Consider the following 21,758-nt stretch of genomic DNA (forward strand, 5'->3'; position numbering starts at 1 on the left):
ATGTGTTGATGTGGGTGAGGGTAAAAAATTTAAATAAATCATTGGGCATAATGTATGTGTCAACCCACTGTCCAAGTGTCCTGCTCCACCCCCTTTTGGAAACTGTCTGGGTTAGCTGTCAAAGCAAAAGCTGCACCCAAATGGTACAAGAGGCTAACAGCCTGCTCTTTAGTTGGGTAACTTTAGACTTCCTCATCGTCCTTTAGGCTCGTTGAGACATTTTATTTTTACATCCTTATTCACAGCTCCTGCATTACTCCTTGCAATACTTTCATTGCACAATAAATTTCAGCTTAAATAAGCTGACTAGGCAGTTGAACTTTGTTGTTTTGAGTCATTTGTTACTAGCCTCAGTCAAGTTGGTAACATGAATCATTACTAAAACCTTCAGTTGCTGTACAAAATGTTAAGAAAATAAAGCACCAAATAAACAGCTATGACATGCTCTCTTTATTATGTATTAAGTGAAAGTGTGTAGTTTAAGACATTAACTTTGTTGATTTTAGTATAAGAACTACTCCATTAGAACCTCATGTGCCCAGTTCATCTTCAACGATTCTGCTCCATCTAAAAAGAAAAACATTTTATCTACTTGACAAAATGTTGATTATAAAGCTTTTATTTTGACATTGAAACTTATTGGAATACATAAAGCATCTTGTAGCAATTGATGTGTTGCGTTTGATAAAAACGTAAACTACTAAACCATGATGTCACACACTGGTTTGGTCCCACAATGAAGTTTTTGCTGCCATTGTCGTTTAGAAACCATTAGCTAACACACATCCTGGATAATCCTCTCACTCTTAGAAGACAGAATGCAGGTTTCAGGATTTTGGAGCCAATTTTGAACCTTGGAGCTACAGCCATCTTTTATTTTGTCTAAATATGAGATTTGAATTTGAAATTAATTTTGTTTCAAGTACAAACATGTCCCTTCGGTTGTTGATTTTTGTCATTTTGAGCATTTCTGATCATTTTAGTTCAGTTCTATAAAACTGCTATCCAATTAATTCCCTAAATCATTGGAGTGTCCCCTTTTCATCCCCTTTTATTAAGACAGAAAGAAAACTGAACATGAGGAGCACTACTCTAAATTCAGAGTTGTTGTAATGTTAGAGTAAAAAGAAAATATACAACTTACTGCATGTCTTTGTTGAAGGTTGTCATTTTGTAGCACCATCACCTTCAGAGACTCTGTGCACCTGAACAGCATCTGCATGTTTGGTGCCTCCAACCTGAAGCATCTGAGGCAAAATGTCACCACATATACTCTGTGCTGGGAAACCAACTGGGCTGGACTGAGGAGGAGGAGGAGGGAGTAGGGGAGAACTCTGTGTCTCCGAGAAGCTCCAGTGATGAACAAAACACTTGGTTTTTGCAACTTCTGCTAGGAGCTCCTGGAGCCCTGGGAGGTGTTGCTCCTGAGCCAGGGCTTGTTCAGCAAGGAGATCCAGGAGGGAATGAGTGGGAGTCTCATCAACTTGAGATTTCTCCGACTCTGCATTTGAGGTGGCTCTGACATTCATTTCCACTTTTTTGACCTCGCCCTTCTTCATGGCAGCACCCTCGTGAACAACAGAACTGAGTCTATCGGAGCCTTCGGTGAAGGCAGAAGCTGCTCCTCTGGACATTTCTGTCAGTGGTGAATTTCCCCAATCGTCATTACAGTCATCTGAGAATGAACATGACTGCTTCTTCTCACACTTGGCCTTCTTCGTTCTAAACATGTGAAACAATGCTTGCATTTTTGGTAAATAACTTTAAACATTTTATGTAGAAATTCATACAAGTAACAGCATTTAATTCCGCCCATCGCTGCACTCACAGTAATGACGAGAGATGTAACAATTTCCTGCTCTCCTTCATCAGAACCCTGAGAGAGAAAAAAGACATTTAAGTCGTAACATGTGTATAGTTAAAAGTATGAAAATAAAGTTTCAGGACTGAAACTGCACCATTATAGTTTACCTTGATTGCATCCACCCTTTTGGCCAAAGCGGTTTGACCTCATTGTCAAGAAAGATCTTGAGATGCTCTTCAACCTCCTGTTCCCCCTTCCTTTCCTTTTTATAATTGTCTGCTTTTGCTTTCAGCACTTGGCCCAAACACTCTCTAAATGACAGAACAGGTCAAAGTGTCCGTTTTCATGGACTAAAGCACAGTTTTAAAAGATCTTACTGAAATAAAACATGTTAACACGTGATTGATCTTTACAGCTTACCTGATCTCCTCATTCCACTTGAACACTTTCTTAGGACCTGCTTTTCTCCCAGTTTTCTCCTCATCATTGTCCTCTGTTGCTCTTTAGATAAACAGAAAATGCCATTATCACAGAGGGCTAGGGATGGTTTCCAGTAGTCCAATTCTCTTTGCAAGCACCTGCACAGCCAACATGCTAATGCTAAGCTAGCCTAGAAGCCAGAGTGCTGTTCAAGCTGAGTAAATGCTGATCCCAGCCTAGCAGTTGCATGTACATGCTGTAGAGTAATGCTCATGTCGCATCTGCCTTTTTGAAATTGTACAATTTGGTTGTGTCAGCCATAAGAAAAGATTGTAATATTTAAATACAGCCACAACTGTGGCTAAGAATGGGAGATGAGACAACGTGGTAAGTAGGAAAGGAGATTTTATTTTGTTAAATAAAATTATAGACACTAGTAGCTGATAGTCTCACCTCCATTTTCCAAGAATAAATGAACTTACTTTGAAGTCTTGACTTGTTCATACGCCTGACATTCTTCATTGAAACATGAAATCTGCTCAGGCATAGATCTTCCAATGGCATCTTTAAGTTTCTGCATGGGATTTTCCACCCCAGGGGGCTCCCCCTTATCAAGAGGGCATAAAAAGCAGGTCACACAAGTATAAATAATTTACAACTCTGTAATAGAAATGCAGCTGAACACATGAGCACACTCACCACTTGTGCGATTAGCAGTTTCTTTACACGTTTGAGAAGCGTATCTCTGCTACAGGGCAGGAAAGACGACAGGTGTGTGTACACCTTGGAGCGCAGTGACCCACTCTGCTCCCGACACTGTAACTCAATGCTGTGCCGAAACACCAAGAGCAGAAACATGCATTTAAACAGTACACTCAATATCTCAGGTGGAACAGGTACACATTTAGTTAAAGGGTTAGTGAGTTATATACTGCTTTGTATACCTTTGAGCATGCAGCCATAAAAGCGGCTTTGTGACGCTGCACCTACATAGCTACTATCTTTGTATGCCATGCTAATCTGTGTGTAAACCGGTTAAAATTTGCGAAGGAGATTATTTGAAATCTTAGGCATGAGTATAGGTATAACAAGATTTTTGATCAGATAATCACGTGTGTAGCAAATTTAAGGTCAAGATCAAGGTTTGCAGGTCAATACCTGAACTTGAAGCAGGCACTGTCCAACTTTTTCTTACACGAGCATTCAAGTTCCACAAAACGTGATCACCTAATATAAATAAATACCACTTCCTAGTAGTTTCTGAAAGAATGAGTCATTGAGGTATATCTATCACTATATCTACATACATACACACACTCAGCCTGGCCTTATATAGACGCACCATCTCCATGACAAGATTATTATTCCTCATTTCTTTTTGTTTTTAATTCTTTGCCCTTAAATTCAGCATCATTCTTTAAAATAATAATAATAATAATAATAATAATAATAATAGCAGCAGTTTGTATGCTGTGCATGTCTGTGCTGAAGGACTTTCGCTTAAACTTGCAAAGAGAAATATGTTCTGTTCACTGTTAATGGTTTTACATTTGAATATGTTCACTTGGGAGAACTCACTCTAGCAGGATTGAGTTGATATCTGGACTGAAGAACTTGAGTTTTGACTCTCCCTCTGATATCTTGGCCGCCTAAAAATCAGTGTAAACATTGCTCATTAAACTGCAATCAGTTTGTCAACCTATACAGTGTGCACAGGCATTTCCTTTCAGCAGAAATACATAACATCTCACCACTGTGAGGTTTCTAATGCTGTCTTTCAGTGCTGGAGGAAGTCCCTCTGGCAGCGGGGCGCTCTGTGATGTAGAACTGGAATCTGACACAAGCTGGGTTTGCTCTGGTTCACATTTCTCCAGAAAATTATTCTTTGAAGTTGAAGTTCGGGTTTTGGGATCAGAAAAGGTGTCGAGCTGCACGGAATCATCCGTTTTGCTTTGGATCAGCTGCATCTCTAATGCTGGTTGAGGAAGTGATTTAGGCGATGAGATCTCTTCACTGACTTCTAACAGAGAGTCCAGATCAATATCAAAATCTACTGTGCTGGCTGCTTGAATCAGAGCTTGGTCATTGGTTGAACCAATTAAACTGAGAAGAGGGTCAGTTAGCCCCATGCCTCCACCCCCACCTGCATCTGCAGGAAACAGAGGGGTTACTGTTGCACCCAGATTTGCAGCTGCCTTGTCCCTCGCTCTCTTCTGTCTCTCTCTCTCCTTTTCTTTTTGAAACTTTTTCAGCATGCTGGTGACGCTCAGAGTCCTAACAGCCTTTTTCTTCTTTTTGATCTCCATCTCATCAGTCTGCCCAATTTCAGACATAGAGCTACAAAACAAGAAAATTACAAGGGAACAATTTAGTGTTGTTAAGTCAGCTTTACAGCATCAGTATCTAACTTTGGTCAGCCTCACCTTAACTTATGATCCATGTTGCTTTTTATCTCTCCATCTGCTCTGCACAGCTTCTTCCCTGGCTTCTCCTGATCATTATTCAGTTTACGTTTCTGGGAAATTGTTCAAAGGCATGTTAAACAACTCAAAAACGTTATAAAGAACCAAAATGTTGGTGCAAAATTTCCTTTTAAATCTATTTAGCAGATTTGCTGAAATATTCAGCGTAGCCAGTCATGTACTCTTACTGCTTACTTTTGTCATCTCAATCGTTTCCTCTTCGGCTGTGAGGTCATCGTCTTCGGTGTCAGAGGCCTGGCGGAACTGCAGCACGCCCGAATTCACATAGAACCCACCAAATTTGGTGGTGATGGAGCATGGCACGAACTCGTCATACTAAAAGCAGTATGTAATACAATAACAGAAACTACTGAGGGACTGTATAACCACAAGCAGTACACATGATGGCTGTTGAGAGCTTTCACGTGCAGCAGCGAGCTAATGCTTAAGCAGAAAGAACATTTACTCAGTGGTGAGTGAGGTCATTGTCATAATCTAGAAATCAAACCGTCTTTTTGTGCAGCACAGCAGGCAAGGACGAGTTTATACCAGCTGTGAGAAATTTCAAAAGGTGTTCTAACACCGACTCACAGCCTCAGAGTTGTCAATGAAAGAATCCTCGTCATCATAACCAAATCCGATGTCGATCAAGTCCTGGATGCGGTCCTTTTTTTTCTTAGGTTTGGCACCCTGTATTGAGAGGAAGCATAACATTACTGCACCATTTACAAATATTTATCATAGTGATTGCCACCTTCTGTTCACACATCAGTTTAATCTTATAGGTTAATAAGGTAATTTGTTTTTTAAATAACAAAGGGAGTAACAGGCTGCTTTCGGAGGCACAACCTGTGTTACCAAAAGTGAACATAATTTATTAAGCCTTAATATATGAACGTTCTCTTTATCACATTGTATTGGATTCTCAGGTTATCGTGTCCAGGCTGACCTCTGGGCCACCCAGCTGTAGACAAGCACCCATCAACCCTCACAAAAAACACCGAAACCCCCCCCCCCAAACAAAATCTGTTTACATGTTTACAAGAGTAAAAGGCTACTCACATATTTTTCTTCCAACTTCCTTGCAATGGCAGCGACTTCATCGTTCTCCCTCTTTTCTTCCTCCTCTAGTCTGCTCAGTGGTCCTTCAATTTTTGACTGACTTATCTGAAACCCATTAAATGCCATGCCAGCCATTGTTTTACAGGAAATTGAACACATGTCTGGCTCCAATGCAACCAGCATGTTTATTAGTTTTTCATGAGATTAACAAATCAAGTCATTCAGAATAGCAATTTACTCCCACTGTGAGTGTTAAAGCAGATCTTTGTCCCACTTTGACTATAATCTAACTTTTAAACCCAGCTCTGGCTTTAAAAAGTTAGTTTTTTAACCCACTTTTGAAACTAAGCAAAGGCTGCTGCTGAATTAGCAATGCAGTTCCAACTGAATTAAAACTGAACTGCTTTTTGTGTGTGTAATACCTTAAATGGTTTACAATTTCATGTGGTTAGCCAAAAGCCTAAAAAATATTTAGCCTACTTAACCCAGACTAACTACAGTCACGGGTCTGTTTGTATCTTAACTGGTTACAGGTTAGGAGGGTGGAGGTCGTGACTTAATCCCACCTTGTCATCAACAAGCTGCCTGTAGCTGAACTCCGGGAAGCTCCGCTCGTCGGGCTCAAATAATGTGAGGACGAGCCGGACTGTTTCAGTGTCAGCGGGTCGATCTGAGCGGGATTCTTCCATCTGCGGAACCCCTGACGGACACCTGTGGGTCGAAGGCGAGTTAGAAGAGGGCGCATCACTGCTGAGAGTAAACAGCTGAACTCTCCGGGGTTCAGCCATCCCAGCGACAGCACACCGGAGTCTGGTTTGGTTTGAACTGAGGAGACGGGCAAAGAGAGTTTAATTAAACTCAAACTGCGGCAGGTGTGCGCGCACGTGCCCAACTGTGTTACCTTGGCAAGCAATCCCGTTTGTTTAAAGCGAGGTTTATTTCTTTAAAGATGGTCCGTCTTCTTCGTTTCTCACGCATAAAACTCTCTCAGAACCAGGTGGAAGAAGAACGTGTTGAAAGAGAAACAGGATTCTGGAAAAACGTCTGTAAAGCTTTGGGAGTGCCAAGTACTGGCTCTGTATTATCCTAAGTATCCATCCATTTTCTTCCGCTTATCTATCAGTGGCGCCTCCAGATTTTTTTCATAGGGGTGGCCAATATAGGCACCACTAAAAATATTGGGGATTGCGCACAAAAAACAGAATTTCCAGTTTTATTATGCTGTTGTCAAATATAGGTTGCTTGAAAAATATTGCAAAAAAGAGAGACGTTGTTATTAAAGTTGATATCACTGACAATAGGTAGGCCTACATATGAAAAGCAAATAAGATTTTGAAATCCATAATAATGTGTTCTAAACAGGAATAAATAATTATAAGTTAATGTTAATGTTTCAACTCATTGTAGGCAGTCTTTCTCTCTCTTGTGCTCACGTTTATTCGAATTATTACCAACATAAGACAGTTTTACCAGGATGGGCCATTAGGGAGGGCAGCAAATTTTCTGAGGGGGTGACCATTCTAATAAAAAATGTAGGTAATGTATTCATGCTGTTCCACAAGAGTTTTTAGTTATTTGGTTTGTGCATGGCAACAAGCACATGTCTCAAAGCAGATTTATGTAACAGTTAATATAAATAACGTGAAAAATACTTTTACAAAGAATAAAAAAAATATTTTTTTTTCAGTAGTTCTATTTGCAGAAGAGGAAGATTGTCTGAGTATGGCCCCTGCTGCTTCTTATCTGCTTTCTCAACACCTGGAAATCTCTGCCCTTGTGTTTACACTTTACAAAAAGTCCAAAGATTCTTGAACACAGAAGAAATCTTTGACATTATTTTCGGCCCAGGATGGAAGGTTTGGCTTTTGTGATCCACACTCCAGGCAACCAGATGGACTACCCTGGGCCCAGATGGTACTGGTACAGCTGTTGGGTTTCTTTTCACACATTTGGATGATCTTATAACAAAACTTAACAAAATGTTCACTAAAGTTAGGCACCAGTCGAGATGCTCATTTTGAACTGACGCCTGTGCTTTTTCAGCATTTAGATGAGCTTAAGCAAAGCACTCTGCCACATGTAAATTCTCCTGCCTAAGCAGTCAGTGCCCAGGGTTGTATTTCTCCTGTCAAAAGGGACACATCTCAGGTTTAAGTGCAGATAAACTTCAGCATGACAGTCTGCTAGAGGTAGCTTCTCATAACTAAATAACCAAAAAACAGAAACAAAGATTTCTAAGGAAAAACTTAAGAACTTTGACATTGGAAACAAAATTGAGAATTATCATATGCTAAGAAAAAATCACAACAGAGAAAGAGATACGGCAGTGAGATTTGCGAGAGTTTAAAATTCATATCAACAAGCTCATTATCATCAAGACAGAAGTTTTCAACAAAAACAAACGTCATACATCACAAACCGATACCAACAGGACATCGGCTTTAAGCAAAAGCAGAGGTTGGTTTGAAGAGTCTTAAAAGGCTTATATCACCACTCGTTATGCAAGGGATGCAGCATTTACATTTAAACAACGGCTAAGAATAAGACAAACAATGTGTAACAAATGCAAACGACTGAGTAACACCATGCAGACTGCAATAGACATTAGAGGAAGATGCAAAATAGACACCAAAATGACAGTTTCGATCACAAATAAAAAGTGGGCTTACCAGCCCTAACCCTTAGGACAAACCTTTGCCTTATGAGAAAGTTTATTAGTTTGCTATAATGAATGCCACCATTCAGAACAGTGCATGCTTCCAAATAACAGAAAGAGAGGGTGGATCTGTCACACTTGCCAAAGACAGCTTAAAATGGTAATACGTCTCCCCTAGCAATAGCTAATAATTTACAGCTTACAGATATTCCAAATGAACTGTGCGACCTGAACATATTAGAGAGGCATCTCATTGCCAAGTGCATAGCATTTGCCAAAGTAATCCCTCTTCCAAAAGGCCAACAAAAGAGCTGTTCATGGCAATGTTGTCTGTGTGCTCGCTGAGGTACAAGAAGTAGTGAAGTTACCAAGACTGTAGCATAATCGCTCATAACTTGAGATCCATTTCTCAAAGGGCATCAGCTGTTTCAGGCTGTGACATAGAATAAGCTCCTCATAAGCTTGTGAGGACTTTGCTTAAACACCATCCAAAGTATGAGGACGTAACAATCAGAGATACACCTGACTTATGCGACCCAACGTTAGACAGTGATGAAGGTTCAGACTCTGATGGATAGAGATGATTACTTTGAGGAAAATTTAAGGGGAATTGACAGGTTTGAGACTGAGGCACTTTGTGATGCTGAAAGTGATCCTGAAATTGCTGAAAGAGTTAGGAGTAAATCAGGTTATTTACGGGAACCAGAGCCTCAATCAAATAATTGAGGCTCTGCCAACTATAAAAATCTTCCCTTGTGCCCGACTGTTTAACAGGAAACAGAGTCCTTTCTTCAGTTCAGCAACCCTTCATTAGAAGTGGCTGGGTCAATAAAGTAAGAGGCAAAGATGTGAATTACACACATTTGTGGACCCCAAACCTGTTAAAGAACACTGGTTTCCTCCGTCTTCAGTAGTGAAATGCTTGCACTGTACGACCATTACACATTTATTTGATTTACTGCGAACTGCCTCAATTGATCATATGCACGTTTTCTGCATTAGACTTTTTAGACCTCTCTAAAAAAGTTAGACCTCTCCAGCAGCTGAGAATCTGCACCCAGTGACCGAGAGAGGACAGACAGCAGAGACCCTGAGACCAGATGATCCTTTTGAGCTGCACTCCGTCTCCAGGTACCTTAAAAAGAATAAAATGAGCAGTGTGCCACTCTGTGAAACATTTATTATATGCTCAAGTTTTCATATTTCTGTCTTTTAACTCCACTGCCATTACATCACCAAATGAGTATGTTTGATTAAGGTTTGATCAGCATGTTAATGAATGTAACATGACATTTCTCACCATTTGATGTCAAATATATATTTGCATTATCCATGTTTTGCATACCAATTCTCTATCTACTATTGACTTCTGAGAAACACAAATTTCTGATTCCGCTAATCAAAGCTATGCAGAGTCGTGTCGACTGAAGTGGAGCACATAGTGATTCTGCATGGACTCAGCATTAGCCGAGATGAACCTAGGCACTGCGTAAGTGCATAAAAAGCCTTAGCTATGACTATGGCTTATGCACACATTTATCTCACCACTCAGTGACTGTTAAATTCAGTGAAAATGTCATGGTGTTGAATGTTAACTTCCTTTTGTTTTGTGCACTGCTGTTTAACAGGAAGTGAAGCCCTTTCTATAGCTTGCACACACATCATTGCATATTATATATTTCAGATCAATACTCAGTAAGTGCATTTTTTCCCTTCCCGTCTTCAAATGTCTCAAATCTTTTATTCCATGTACATTATGTAAATGTATTTACTTTCTTTTGGATTTTTGTGCATCTGTGAATATTGTACTTTTCAGTCTCATTGAGTTAAATCTATGTTCTGGCATATGCAAGTTTTTCATGTAGGCATGTGCTGATGTCATAGTAGAGACTATTCACGGCCACGTTAAGGAGAAGACGACGTTCACATGTGGACGAGGAGGAATAAGCTGAAAGAAATGGAGAGGGCATCCAAGGGACTATTGTGTGATCCATTTGCAGTCATCTGGAGAAAATCTAAAGAAAAAGTTCAAAAAGTCAACTGAAGGTGATCTTTGTTTTTGACTTAAGAAATTAATAATTATGGTAATTCACTTTTCAATAATGACACAATTGATGTAAGACAAAACTTCATCAGAATTGGTAAAAAACAAACAAACAAACAAACAAATAAATAAATTTATAGGTCGATTGTTTTTTTCACATGTATCATTTTTATAGAGCACAAAAGAAATGGTTGGATCTGAAATACCAGCCACCTCCAGCAAAAAATCAAGAAGGAGAAGAAAAAGAGGAACACTGCTGATACATTACAGGTAACATGTTTAATGTAATAAGGGTAATTAGGAAAGGTGGAGACAGCCGTGGAGAACAAGAAGCAGCTCAACTGAATTAGAAAAGAAACAGGAAACAAAACTAAAAGCAAAGCATACGTCAAACTAACTTTCAAAGTTAAATGGAAAATGTTTGAATTAAACAGGAAAACACAAATGAACTAAATAAAGCAGAAATGAAGACTGAGGGAGGAATTAAACGAAAGCAACTCAGAACTAACAAAACTGAACACGCTAAGAACGAACACAGCAGTTAATCATGTTTCTTTATTTGGAAATCCACAGAAATCTATTGTTTCCCCACAGCACTGCAGAAAAAAGAACTTGTTGCTGTGGTTCTGTCTCAGATCAAAGGCAGTAACTTTCTTTTTCAGCACAGTGAGCTGAAATTATTAGAACCTCATCGTTGGTTAACAAAGTAAGTTATGTGTCTAAAACAGAATCCAAATAACTGTAACTTCAATTATTGTGTTAAAATAATCCTTTGAACACACAAATATTATAAGCATGCCTGGCTGCTAACATGTTCTTCTCCCCGAAACCAAAGACTTAACATTAGGAAATGTTAAGCATTACCAACATTAAGCATTAGGGAGTTAAAATCTTACAGGGCATCTGTACATTCAGTGGGGAAAAAACTAAGCTGTAAGATATCACACTGTATTTTAAATTGAACAGGGATTTAATTGTTTGTAAAATACTAAATAATGACCTGTTTTACATCCTTTGTCTGTCCCTCCTTCTAAAATATGTCTCAACGAAATAGAAAGTGCCCTGTAATACACTGAACCCCAATAAGAGATCCAACAAGTTGGATGTGGGCATCTGTGAGTACTGTTGTATATACTGAACCACTACATCGCTGCTTCCTGTCTGGGGCAAGAGAGATACTGAGGATTAATATAGAACAGCTGTCCAGGAGCTCTGCGATGTCCTGGTCAGGACTTTAATTTTCTTTTTTAACAGTGTATATTTTGTCAAAGCAATAAAAAGTCTGAGATCAAAGAATCACCAGAGCAGGTAGCTCTATATTTTTGACTTCTTTCACCTAAGCCTACTTGCAAAGGTGAAGCCATTTCTCTGTTTCAGAGACTTTGAAAAAGCAATCAATGCCTTTAATTCATCTCGCCTTGACTTCTGCAACAGCCTCTATGGTGTTACTTCGTCATTAATTGGCCGACTACAGCTGGTTCAAAACCCCGCGGCAAGGTTCCTGACTGGCACACACAAACGAGAGCACATATCCTCTATACTTGCCTCGCTACACTGGCTGCCAGTTAGTTTTCAAATTTATTTTAAGATCTTGACACTTGTTTTTAAAACATTGCATCTGATCTTCTAAATTGGTATACTCCGGTGAGATCTTTGAGGTCTGCAGACCAAATGCTTCTAGTTGTCCCTAGGTCTAGCTTAAAACAGAGATCAGGTTTTTGCTGTGACTGCAAAGGGAATTAGGCTCCCTTTCCCGTCTCCGGCTGTAATCAGCCGAGCAACCTGTTGCTTGGCCCGTAAACGTGTTAACCACGACACTACGGAGCCACAGAACACAACGAGAACGCAATTGTCTTTATTTTCTCAGGAATTTTTCTGCAATTAGGGATGAAACTCTGCAAACTTGTGGAGCAGTTACACACATAGGAGGAATGTGTTTTCTTTATATCAAATATCATGGATGGCTTTTAATTTATTTTTGATATTAAGTCATCACATTCAGTTAATCTTGTTGAATTTAAGCGTAACTGTCTTTTATTTTCTTGGGAATTTTGTAGTAACTTATGATGAAATTGTGCACATGTATAGAGTGAGTGAGCCAAAAGACATCCGCATCTCAACGATCAAGCATGACTTATTTACATTTTTTTAATAACTGAAAATGGATACAGGAATGCCATGAAGAAATAACAGATGTTACAAACACAAAAGGAAGAATCAAGGATATAACTACACAAAGGCTGATTAGAACAGCCCGAATGAATTAGCACAGTTGTAGACAAACACCACAATGAGCGCGGGGAGGAAGTAAAGCTAAACAAGCAGAGACAAAATTGTATCAAAATAAAACAGCTAGTGTAGCACAGTAACTGACATCAACCTACACATAGGGGAACTGACAAAAAAATAAATACATTTAAGGAGGTCTAATGGCTAATATTCACATTGGCACTTTTTGACCCACTTCCAATTAATGTCTCTGCATTAGAAGGAATCACCAACGTTTCCTCAGTCTTTCAGAAAAGTCCTCCATTACACTCACAGTGGTGTTTTTCACCTATGTTCTTGCTTTTTCTGTGATGAGTTCAAATTCAAAAAAGGTTAAAAAAAAATTAAAAACAAAGTATTAAACCCCTGTTTAAAACCTCATTTAGAAACATTTTCAAACTCAGAATTAAAAAGAAATATTAAAAATCTTTTAAAAATGTAATTTAAAAAGAAAAATTGGAATCCAGGAATTGGATTAAAAAAAATCAGTCTGACTTTTGCTTTCAATTTCTTTGTCCTATTAGCTGTTGGATTAATTGTTGGATTATCTTCTCCATTCAGCATATCCGAGACTCTTTTGGTATTGGAGAAAAAGGAATGCAAATTAGGCTAGTGTCACAGTACGGGGCAGCACTCTGTATGAGTTTGCGAAGAGGACCCAAAATGCAGGCAAAATGGAACGTGGAACAAAACTTGAATTAACAAAAAGGAGCCGTTTAATATGGCTGATGGAGATACATGAAGTAATACATAAGGAAAACAAAGATGAGCATAAACAATAACCTAAACTGGCAAAACTAAAAAATAAACATGGGAAAAAACCCCTCAACACGAAACTTGGCCTGGATGCAATAAAACCTGAAACATGACAAGAACAACAGACAACCTGACAAAGACTGAATGAGAAAACACACACTAAATACACACAGAAGGCTAATGAGGGGAGTGGGAACACATGGGGAAACACCTGACACTAATCTGACATAACCAAACAAAGGAAGCAAAGCCGACTACACTGACATAGGACACAGACCTTCAAAATAAAACAGGAAACATGAGACACAGACATGACAGTACAAACTTGATAACATAAGACAGCATGACACATAAAGAGTGAGGAAAACTTAAATACTGGGGAAGAGAACACAAGGGGAATCTAATAAACAAATAAACTTCGCGAACCAACATCAAAATAAACTAAATGTAACTTTAACATGAAGACATGTTGGCTATGTAAAAAAAAGCTAAAGGGCTAAAGACACACACCTTTGATGCTGCGAGGCAAAATATCAATTTTTCACACATAGAAATGCAGAAACTAAGAAAAAACAAAAGTTTTCCTGGCAGGAGTTCTTTCACAAGCTCTACTTCTAGTGATTCAACTTAACAAGTTGAAAAAACAGTGTGATGACAGAGCAGCTCAAAGAAAAAGCGACATTTACTAAAATATCAGGATATTATCAGCCTTGCTGTACTCTTTATTAGTTCAGTCTAATGTGTATTATGAGGATTCATGTGACCCAGTGCAGGAAGAAAGCGAACGTGAAGAAAAGAGAGCTCAGCTTTTACATGTTGTTTTACGGGATGTTTCTAACTGTAACTGATGAAAGAACTAACAAAAAACAAACTACCAGGAAATTCAGAATCTCCAGGAAACTGTGCGTAACAGCACAGATTTAGCAGACACAACGGACACAACTTAGCAAAAAAGCCAATGGAGTCATTTTGTCCTCTTGGCTTTTTAAAAATCATGTAATTCTGGTCAAATCTATTATATATTATATATTTATGACTTTATATTTCATGACTTTTCCTAAAATTGGCTTATTTATCAAAAAGTGAATTTTGGGTTATGTAGGACTTAAAAAAAAAGCAAAGATATTATGATCACTTCAGGCAGATGTGGCAGATGTGTATGAGATGATAAGTTCAGTGTTAAAATGAGTAGTCATCTATTGTGATGCCTCTCTTTTTAAATGTTCTTTACGTTATCCAAAATTCCTTTTTAGCTTTTTGTAATGTTCTTCTGCAATTATTAAATTACTGAGATTTGTTAGATGTTGTATTATTTGTTGTAATCTCCATTCATTAATTTATTTTTCTTTAATCTGTAATTAAATTATGTATAAAACTAATAAAATCCCCCAAAATTAGTCTTAAATCTTTTTTTGTCAAATTGTACTTAAAATTTACAAATTTTTAAATATCTTTGCCATTAGCACAATTGTTCCAGGACAGGGTCACAATAACTCCTCCCTTTGGTTCCAGCGGTTTTGGAATTCCAGTTCCAAAAAGAAGAGGAACTATTTATGAAGCAGGAATTGTCTATACTAACGGGGTTGCACACAAGCCTAAAAATGATCAAAGTTTTCAATCCCTGTTTTGCACAATTGCAGTTAATTGTTTTGTGCACAATAAAAGTACAGTTGTTTAGCAGTAAATATCTTTTCTGGTATTTAAAAAAAATCTACTGAAACATACTTCCAGTCATGTGCTGTGGAGGTCAGTCAGCTGATCCACAGATCTTAACAATGAATATTTGATCCCCAGTGAAGTGACTGCCTTTGGTGTTTGGACTGAATAGTCTTTGATGAGAGAAGGAACCTAGAGCACTGCCAGCTTTACAGAGACAAAATAGCCACATGAGGAGCTGCACTGCAGCTTTTTCACTACACGAGGGCGCTGGAGATCTACAAGGCTGAGCATGGCTCACTGTTACAGCCAAAACTGAAACAGCCTATTTCAGGAGGCCCGGACTTATTCAACATTATGAACTTTGGTGAAATGAAATCAGCAGACTCTTCTTTTAAGCCTTTGTTTGTGCCAGGACAATCAATCAACATACGCTCAGTTTATAAAGATTACAAACATTAATATGTGTTTGCAGATTGTGATCACATGTTTAAGGTGAAGCCCTGACTGCAGTGTGTTTGTTAAAGTGTGGCTTTTGGACTATTAAAAAACAATAACAGAAAAACCCTGCTACATTTGTAGATTTGCGTGTAACTCCTGGAATCCTTCATGCAGCCTGCACACGGCCTGCAAGGAATTGACTCTGACAATTACAATAATGAGATAATTGCAATCTGTCACCATACATTCAGCGTTAGCGTATCACAAAATAACCAATGCAAGTGTGATATTCCTTCTACTCACCACACAAGTCTGATCTGCATAACACACACAGCACCCCACTTTGTAATTATAAATGAATTTCACGGTGTGAGGCTTTTAATGCAAATAATGTGGATCTTCTCACCAACAGGACAGTGTGTGTGTGTGTGTGTGTGTGTGTGTGTGTGTGTGTGTGTGTGTGTGTGTGTGTGTGTATCAGATTGTGGCCAAGCTTTGTTTGACTAGCTTTCCCTCTAAAACGAGTTAATGGGATGGAAGTTATTTGCTACCCTGAGCTGACGATCCGGGGTCGAACAGAAGGGTTGAATTAAAAAAAAAAAACAGAAAAGAAAAAATGCATCAATAATTGTGCAGAAGACAATGAACACACCAAATCAGGACAAAGAAAGACAGATGGAGACGGCAGGGGTATAGCCTTGGTTTCCGTGTGTGTGTGTGTGTGTGTTTGTGTGTGTGTGGTTAGTGACAGGGACCCCATCAGTGCAGGATCAGAGTGGGGAAATTGGAGGACAATGTTGGAAGAAGGGGGGTGTGAGGGGTTTGTGGGATAATTTAAACCGATTGGGGAGGCGGTGTCCCAGAGGTGCATAATTTACTCATTCATTAACTAGACCAAACAAGAGCCAATATTAATTAACTCGTTCCTCGTGGCGAGGCGCCCCGAGAAGCGCGTGCTTTGTTGTCAAATGACCACATAGGAAGTGAAGGCTTTAAAATGAGACAGGCCGCAGGGTGAAGATGCTTTTAATTTGAAATGTGACAAATAATCAAGGGCATTTGTTCTTAAATGAACTTTGGTGAGTGTACTTATGTGCACACATTTTTTTTTAATTTTAGACTCTGCACTTCCAACACCTTTTTCATTTTTTTTAATCTTGTATTATTATTATTATTATTTTTATTATTATTATTGGAGATAACGATGTTTCACAAAAAAAGATATGTTTGGATCTATGAAGTGATGAATACAGCAAAGTAAATAAGCAACGCAATACAAGAAGATGCTTGCAAAGATGTTAATGTTTAATGTTCAATACTTTTTTACACTTTAGTAAATGACCTAAATAATTTTAACTCTTAAGTTCAATACTACTACTTCTACTACCATTGTTGATAATAAATACTATGCAACATCAATTGTCATCATTGGTGGAAAATAATTAATTAGCCTCGTTTTCTGGTTTGGTTTTTAGAATTGTAGTGTACAAAGTTAGGTTTAGTTGGTTTCGGACCACAATAAAACTTCTGGTACTCTTAATATTTTTTATTTATTTACTCATTTTACAAGTAAATTCCCATGGAAACTGATTATATACAGTGAGTAAATGCAAATATATATTATATTATTAACAAATAACATAAGAATAACAGTAGTTGTTTTTTTTTTTAAATGATTAAAAAAAATCCACTTATTTTATGCATCTTATCCACCGGAGGGCGCTCCTTCACTGAGCCACTCAGTGCTGTCAGGCCCTGCTAACTTTGATTAAGGTTTAAATTGGCTGAATTTAATGAACGCTGCCTAATTAGGCAGGATAACAGCTTTAATTGATAAGTAATTATTTGCCACAAATTGTTATTAATTCTCCAGCTCCGTCTCATAGTGTACTGACTCTAAACCCTACCCCCCCACACACCCCGCCTGCTCCCCCTCCTCCCCTGCAGCATCTCTATTTATGTAACAAGCAGTGGTAAACAATTAAGCATATGTTAGGATGGGATGCTCCGGAGGGTATCATCAGGCTGTGCTTGGTGCACTGGCAGTTTATGTGAAATTATTTGCTCTCGCTGACTGATACCTCTGAGCATTAATTGCTTAAACTGTCCTGTGAATTTGGCTGAGTGCCATTGAAGGCTCAGTGTCACGTCTGACAGAAAAAAGGAAAATCAGTGACCCTTTAATCAAGAGAGCTCAGCTTTAATTTTAGGAGGAGGTGATATATTACTTATGTATAAATAATATATTGATCTTATAGCTTCTGCAACTATGTACTAAAATGCCACTGAGTTTCATCGTGATATTTTTATTACAATGAATCAAGCAAATATTATACTAATAATACTATTATTGTCATGGAATTAATTTACATCAGGCAAAGACCACAAAGCTTACAAGAAACAATCAACAAATAATATTCTGCAAATAATACATATGTAAATGTGTATATGTATATGTATACATATAAACATGTATAGATGTGTATATACAGCATTGTTTTCATTCTTGTGTGAAAGCAATGCATTCATTATTGAGTCATAGTGTGTACTTCGATTTTGAGTTGAGTTTTTATTAATTAATGACACAGTGTAACAGAGTCACATGTTGTTCATCTAGGACCTGGCAACAGCTAGATTTTATTTTTATTATGTCTTGGTACCTGAAACTGTAGACTTGATAGATACATAGATACTTTCTATTTACTATGACTGTATATGTATGTGATGTTCAGTTTGCTTCCTCTTTAGAACATATGTAGTAACTTCCTGTCTTCTGCTGTACATGAAGCTGCAGGAACTTGTAGCATTGGTCTTCAGAGCATCCTACTTCTCAAGAATCTGCAATCAAATCCAAACCTTCTCAAAAACCATCCATGTTTAACAATAACCCGCTGAGCTTCACAAACACAAGTTTGAAGTTTATGTAAAGGCTCAAAATGTGCCTGTGCTGTGGTCACTGTAAGAAAAGCTGTATGCTGTCAGTGCTTGAATGTGGAACTGTGAATGCTAATTGAGGTAACTGGTCAACAAATTTGAAGTAAGACATGGTGCTAATTTTGCAAGGTTGAGCCAAAACATTTGCAGTAATAGCTAACCAATGAGCTGGGGTCTCAGGATGTGGATGTAACCACACAGCCTATACCACACCAGGAATCCCACATCGAATTTCCCAAAGTCACTACTGACTCTATCACACAGGTAATTATGTCTGTTTTATAGACATGAGAAGTTGTAAGGCTTAACTGATGACAATAGACTGATGTGAAACCTACAGCTGTGCAAAGAAAGATGCTCAAAACAAAACAACATTAAAGTGGTATACATTGTATACATTTAGGGATTTAACATAAGGGTCATGTATTGAAATAAAGCACATGTATTCAGATTTAAATAACCGTCGCTCAGCAATATATTATCCATTTGCTGATTAGCATGGAGGAAACAATGAGGGTTGTCACAGAGTGGCACACATAAAAATAAATCATTGAGATCATGTAAATAAAGCACATACATCTTCAGTGTAATTGTGTTTCTGAACAGCTGTGGTCAAAGACTATCGTGTGCCTTCCATGCACTTTTCTGTCCAGTTATATAGCAAACAAAGTGAATCTGCCTGTCAGTGTCATGGCACTTTTGTGTCAAAATATTCGGTAAAAATTATGTTTTGATTTCTTTAAATGTGCTTATTGTCAAATCTGAGCTCATGCTAACCAAATAAATAAGTGTGCAACTGAGTCTACAGTTGTTCATGCTTTAAATTGAAGTTGTAGGGGTTAACACACAATGAGGAGCTCAGTGAGTTGAGAAAACAAAACATGAACCGAGCGCGCCGAAGAAAAGGCCTTTGTTTCAAACAGCATCAGTCATTTCATGTCAGTGCACGGGGGCCACTCTGACGGAGCTATTCATTAAAGTGATTTAAATGAGATGCGCGTGAACTTGCTTCCTAATTAAAACATATTTCCTTGTTTACAGAGTGGCTTTAAGCTGGGCCCTTTGGGGTGGGGTGGGGGACTTTCTCCTCCCTCTTTTCTCCCTTCCACCGTTTCACTGCCAGCAGATGGTTTTGTTGGGCTCCAGTAGTTAGCCAGTGGCCGAATAGGGCCAACCATTCTTCCCCTGTATGCCCATCAGATCCCAGCATTTATTTTAATGCCTCACCCCTCCCCTCCACAAATGTGCACGTGAGAAGTAGCTCTATTGATTGGGCTGCTAAATGTATATGCAAATATTTCGAGCCCGTGCATGAAAAATTGGCGTCGCCATTTCTCAAATTACTATATTTTGAAAATGTTAATTTGCATAGCGGATTTCCCTGCGGGGTAGGGGGGTTAATTAGGTCTATTTCCGTGCGGCTTGTGCCAAGACAGCCAAGGAAAAAAATAGAGGGTGGGCAGAAGAAAGAGAAAAAAGGGAGAGAGGGGGAGATGCGACTCACTGATAACAATTAAAATGGCATTTTGGACTCTTTCAAGCATGGAAAAATTTTTGGCATATTAAGCACGTTTTAGGAGAAGGTGATAAGTCAGTTTTAATTGAAATGGAATTGTTGCTCCAGAGAAAGTTTGGCATTTAATCCACTCAATTTTAAACACACAGGCAGATCTTAAAGACATCAGGTTTAATCTATCAAACGAGAGGTGAATTAAAGAAAATAACTTTAACCACAATTTGCATTTCCTCCCAATATTCTGTCACAGGCACAATTATGTTCATAATTAGATGGAGAAAAAGTTTCCTAATTGCATGGAGAGAAGGAGCTAAAACGCACTCGCCTGGAAATGGGGTCTTTCCTTTTCTAAATTATCAAAGCTTTCATTATGTGTCAGGCAAAAGATTTGTGGGAGGAAAAAAACAAAACATCAATACATTAAATCCTTTCGCTTCTAATTGGAATGGCATCCACTTTCCTGGTTTAATGCTGCACCAAGCGCACAGCAGGATCAAAAAACCGTCTCGCAACCATTAATTTAGATTAGACTCTTAATTATCAACCAATCACTAAATAATGACTGACTTCATTTCAGATAGTTAAAAATTAACTTGCAGGCAGTAATTGAGTAATTAACTCTCCACTGCTTCACCTTTACTTTGCTAATTATAAAAATTAATATGACTTGATTCTTTCTCTCAAGAGGAATATTGACGGTTTTATGGCTCAGAAGAGATTCTCATTCTTGTGTCTTGCAACCTGCATGATCACAGGGTCATCTTTTTATATATCAAGCAAAAAACAATGTTCTGGGAGGAGGTGCTCTGTGGGAGCCTCCTCTTTTCGTGGATATGGCACCTACATTTGAATGTTAACAACAGGTCATGTGATTATGGGAACGATATAAGATGTTAGATGACCATTTCCTGCTCCAAATTTTTGTTCTTGATCTCAACTGGAGTAGCTTCACAGGATTTAACTGTAATCTTACACAGAGGCGTGGTGTAGACACACAGTTCATCCAGTACTTGAAACCTTCTTCTAAGCCTACTGTCTCCTGATTGGTCACCCCTCACAAACAGAAGATAACAGGAAGGTGAGGCTTCAGTGTGAACTATGTGTCTGAGATTACTATAGAGCCAAGAGGAAACTGACAGTAATTATTATCTGAAAGTTGTAAGAGGTGGCATTAATTTTGTCCTTCATACATTTTTTGTATACATGTGCAATAAGTTGTTGAACAATCATAATCATTTTCATGATGTGTTTTTTTTCTGTTCTCAAACTGATCTCCCTGTTGGAGATCAGTCTGGAGGGAGTTATTTTTTTTGTCCTTATCTTTCCTCATGTGGTGCATTTTCCATTGTTACACCTCTCTGACCTGTCTTCCCCATGTGATGTTTTTGTGTAATGTATGTATGGTCGGAGGGTAAGATGATGCCGCCAATGCGTGCAATAGGTTGGCAGCCTTAACATGAAATTTCCCACTCGTGGGACTAATAAAGGTATCTATCTATCTATCTATCTATCTATCTATCTATCTATCTATCTATCTATCTATCTATCTATCTATCTATCTATCTATCTATCTATCTATCTATCTATCTATCTATCTATCTATCTATCTATCTATCTATCTATGAGTCAAAGAGCTTTACTACGGAATTTTGACCATGACTGTACTTTCAGTTTTACTTCCTTGGTTAGTTAGAGTTTTTTCCTCTAAAGCTACGATTGCCCTTCCAAACTAATGTACA

At 38.3% G+C, this 21,758-nt stretch overlaps 1 protein-coding gene across 5 annotated transcripts in view; it reads right to left on the minus strand.

Annotated features, from left to right (window-relative positions):
* Positions 1-379: 379 nt before the first annotated feature.
* LOC146707374 (ubinuclein-1-like) overlaps positions 380-21,758 on the minus strand; it is a 52,488-nt gene continuing 31,109 nt past the window's right edge. For 3 of the 5 annotated variants that reach the window (XM_085458694.1, XM_085458695.1, XM_085458696.1), the window contains 14 exons: positions 6,315-6,459; positions 5,749-5,853; positions 5,278-5,376; positions 4,882-5,022; positions 4,648-4,739; positions 3,976-4,561; positions 3,803-3,873; positions 2,924-3,053; positions 2,707-2,831; positions 2,225-2,305; positions 1,972-2,115; positions 1,829-1,876; positions 1,145-1,722; positions 381-567 (listed from right to left, as the gene is read on the minus strand). In XM_085458694.1, coding sequence (XP_085314820.1) covers positions 1,167-1,722; positions 1,829-1,876; positions 1,972-2,115; positions 2,225-2,305; positions 2,707-2,831; positions 2,924-3,053; positions 3,803-3,873; positions 3,976-4,561; positions 4,648-4,739; positions 4,882-5,022; positions 5,278-5,376; positions 5,749-5,853; positions 6,315-6,459 — 2,323 coding nt within the window. In that variant the 3' untranslated portion in view covers positions 381-567; positions 1,145-1,166. Of the gene's footprint in view, positions 568-1,144; positions 1,723-1,828; positions 1,877-1,971; positions 2,116-2,224; positions 2,306-2,706; positions 2,832-2,923; positions 3,054-3,802; positions 3,874-3,975; positions 4,562-4,647; positions 4,740-4,881; positions 5,023-5,277; positions 5,377-5,748; positions 5,854-6,314; positions 6,574-6,649; positions 6,824-21,758 lie in introns of those variants that run through there. The other 2 variants (XM_085458697.1, XM_085458693.1) reach the window with 2 other exon arrangements.

This window comes from Copadichromis virginalis, linkage group LG6, assembly GCF_057382275.1.
Source record: "Copadichromis virginalis isolate Kocher_CV1m ecotype Utaka linkage group LG6, C_Virginalis_male_GT1.1, whole genome shotgun sequence".
Classification (NCBI taxonomy): Eukaryota; Metazoa; Chordata; class Actinopteri; order Cichliformes; family Cichlidae; genus Copadichromis; species Copadichromis virginalis.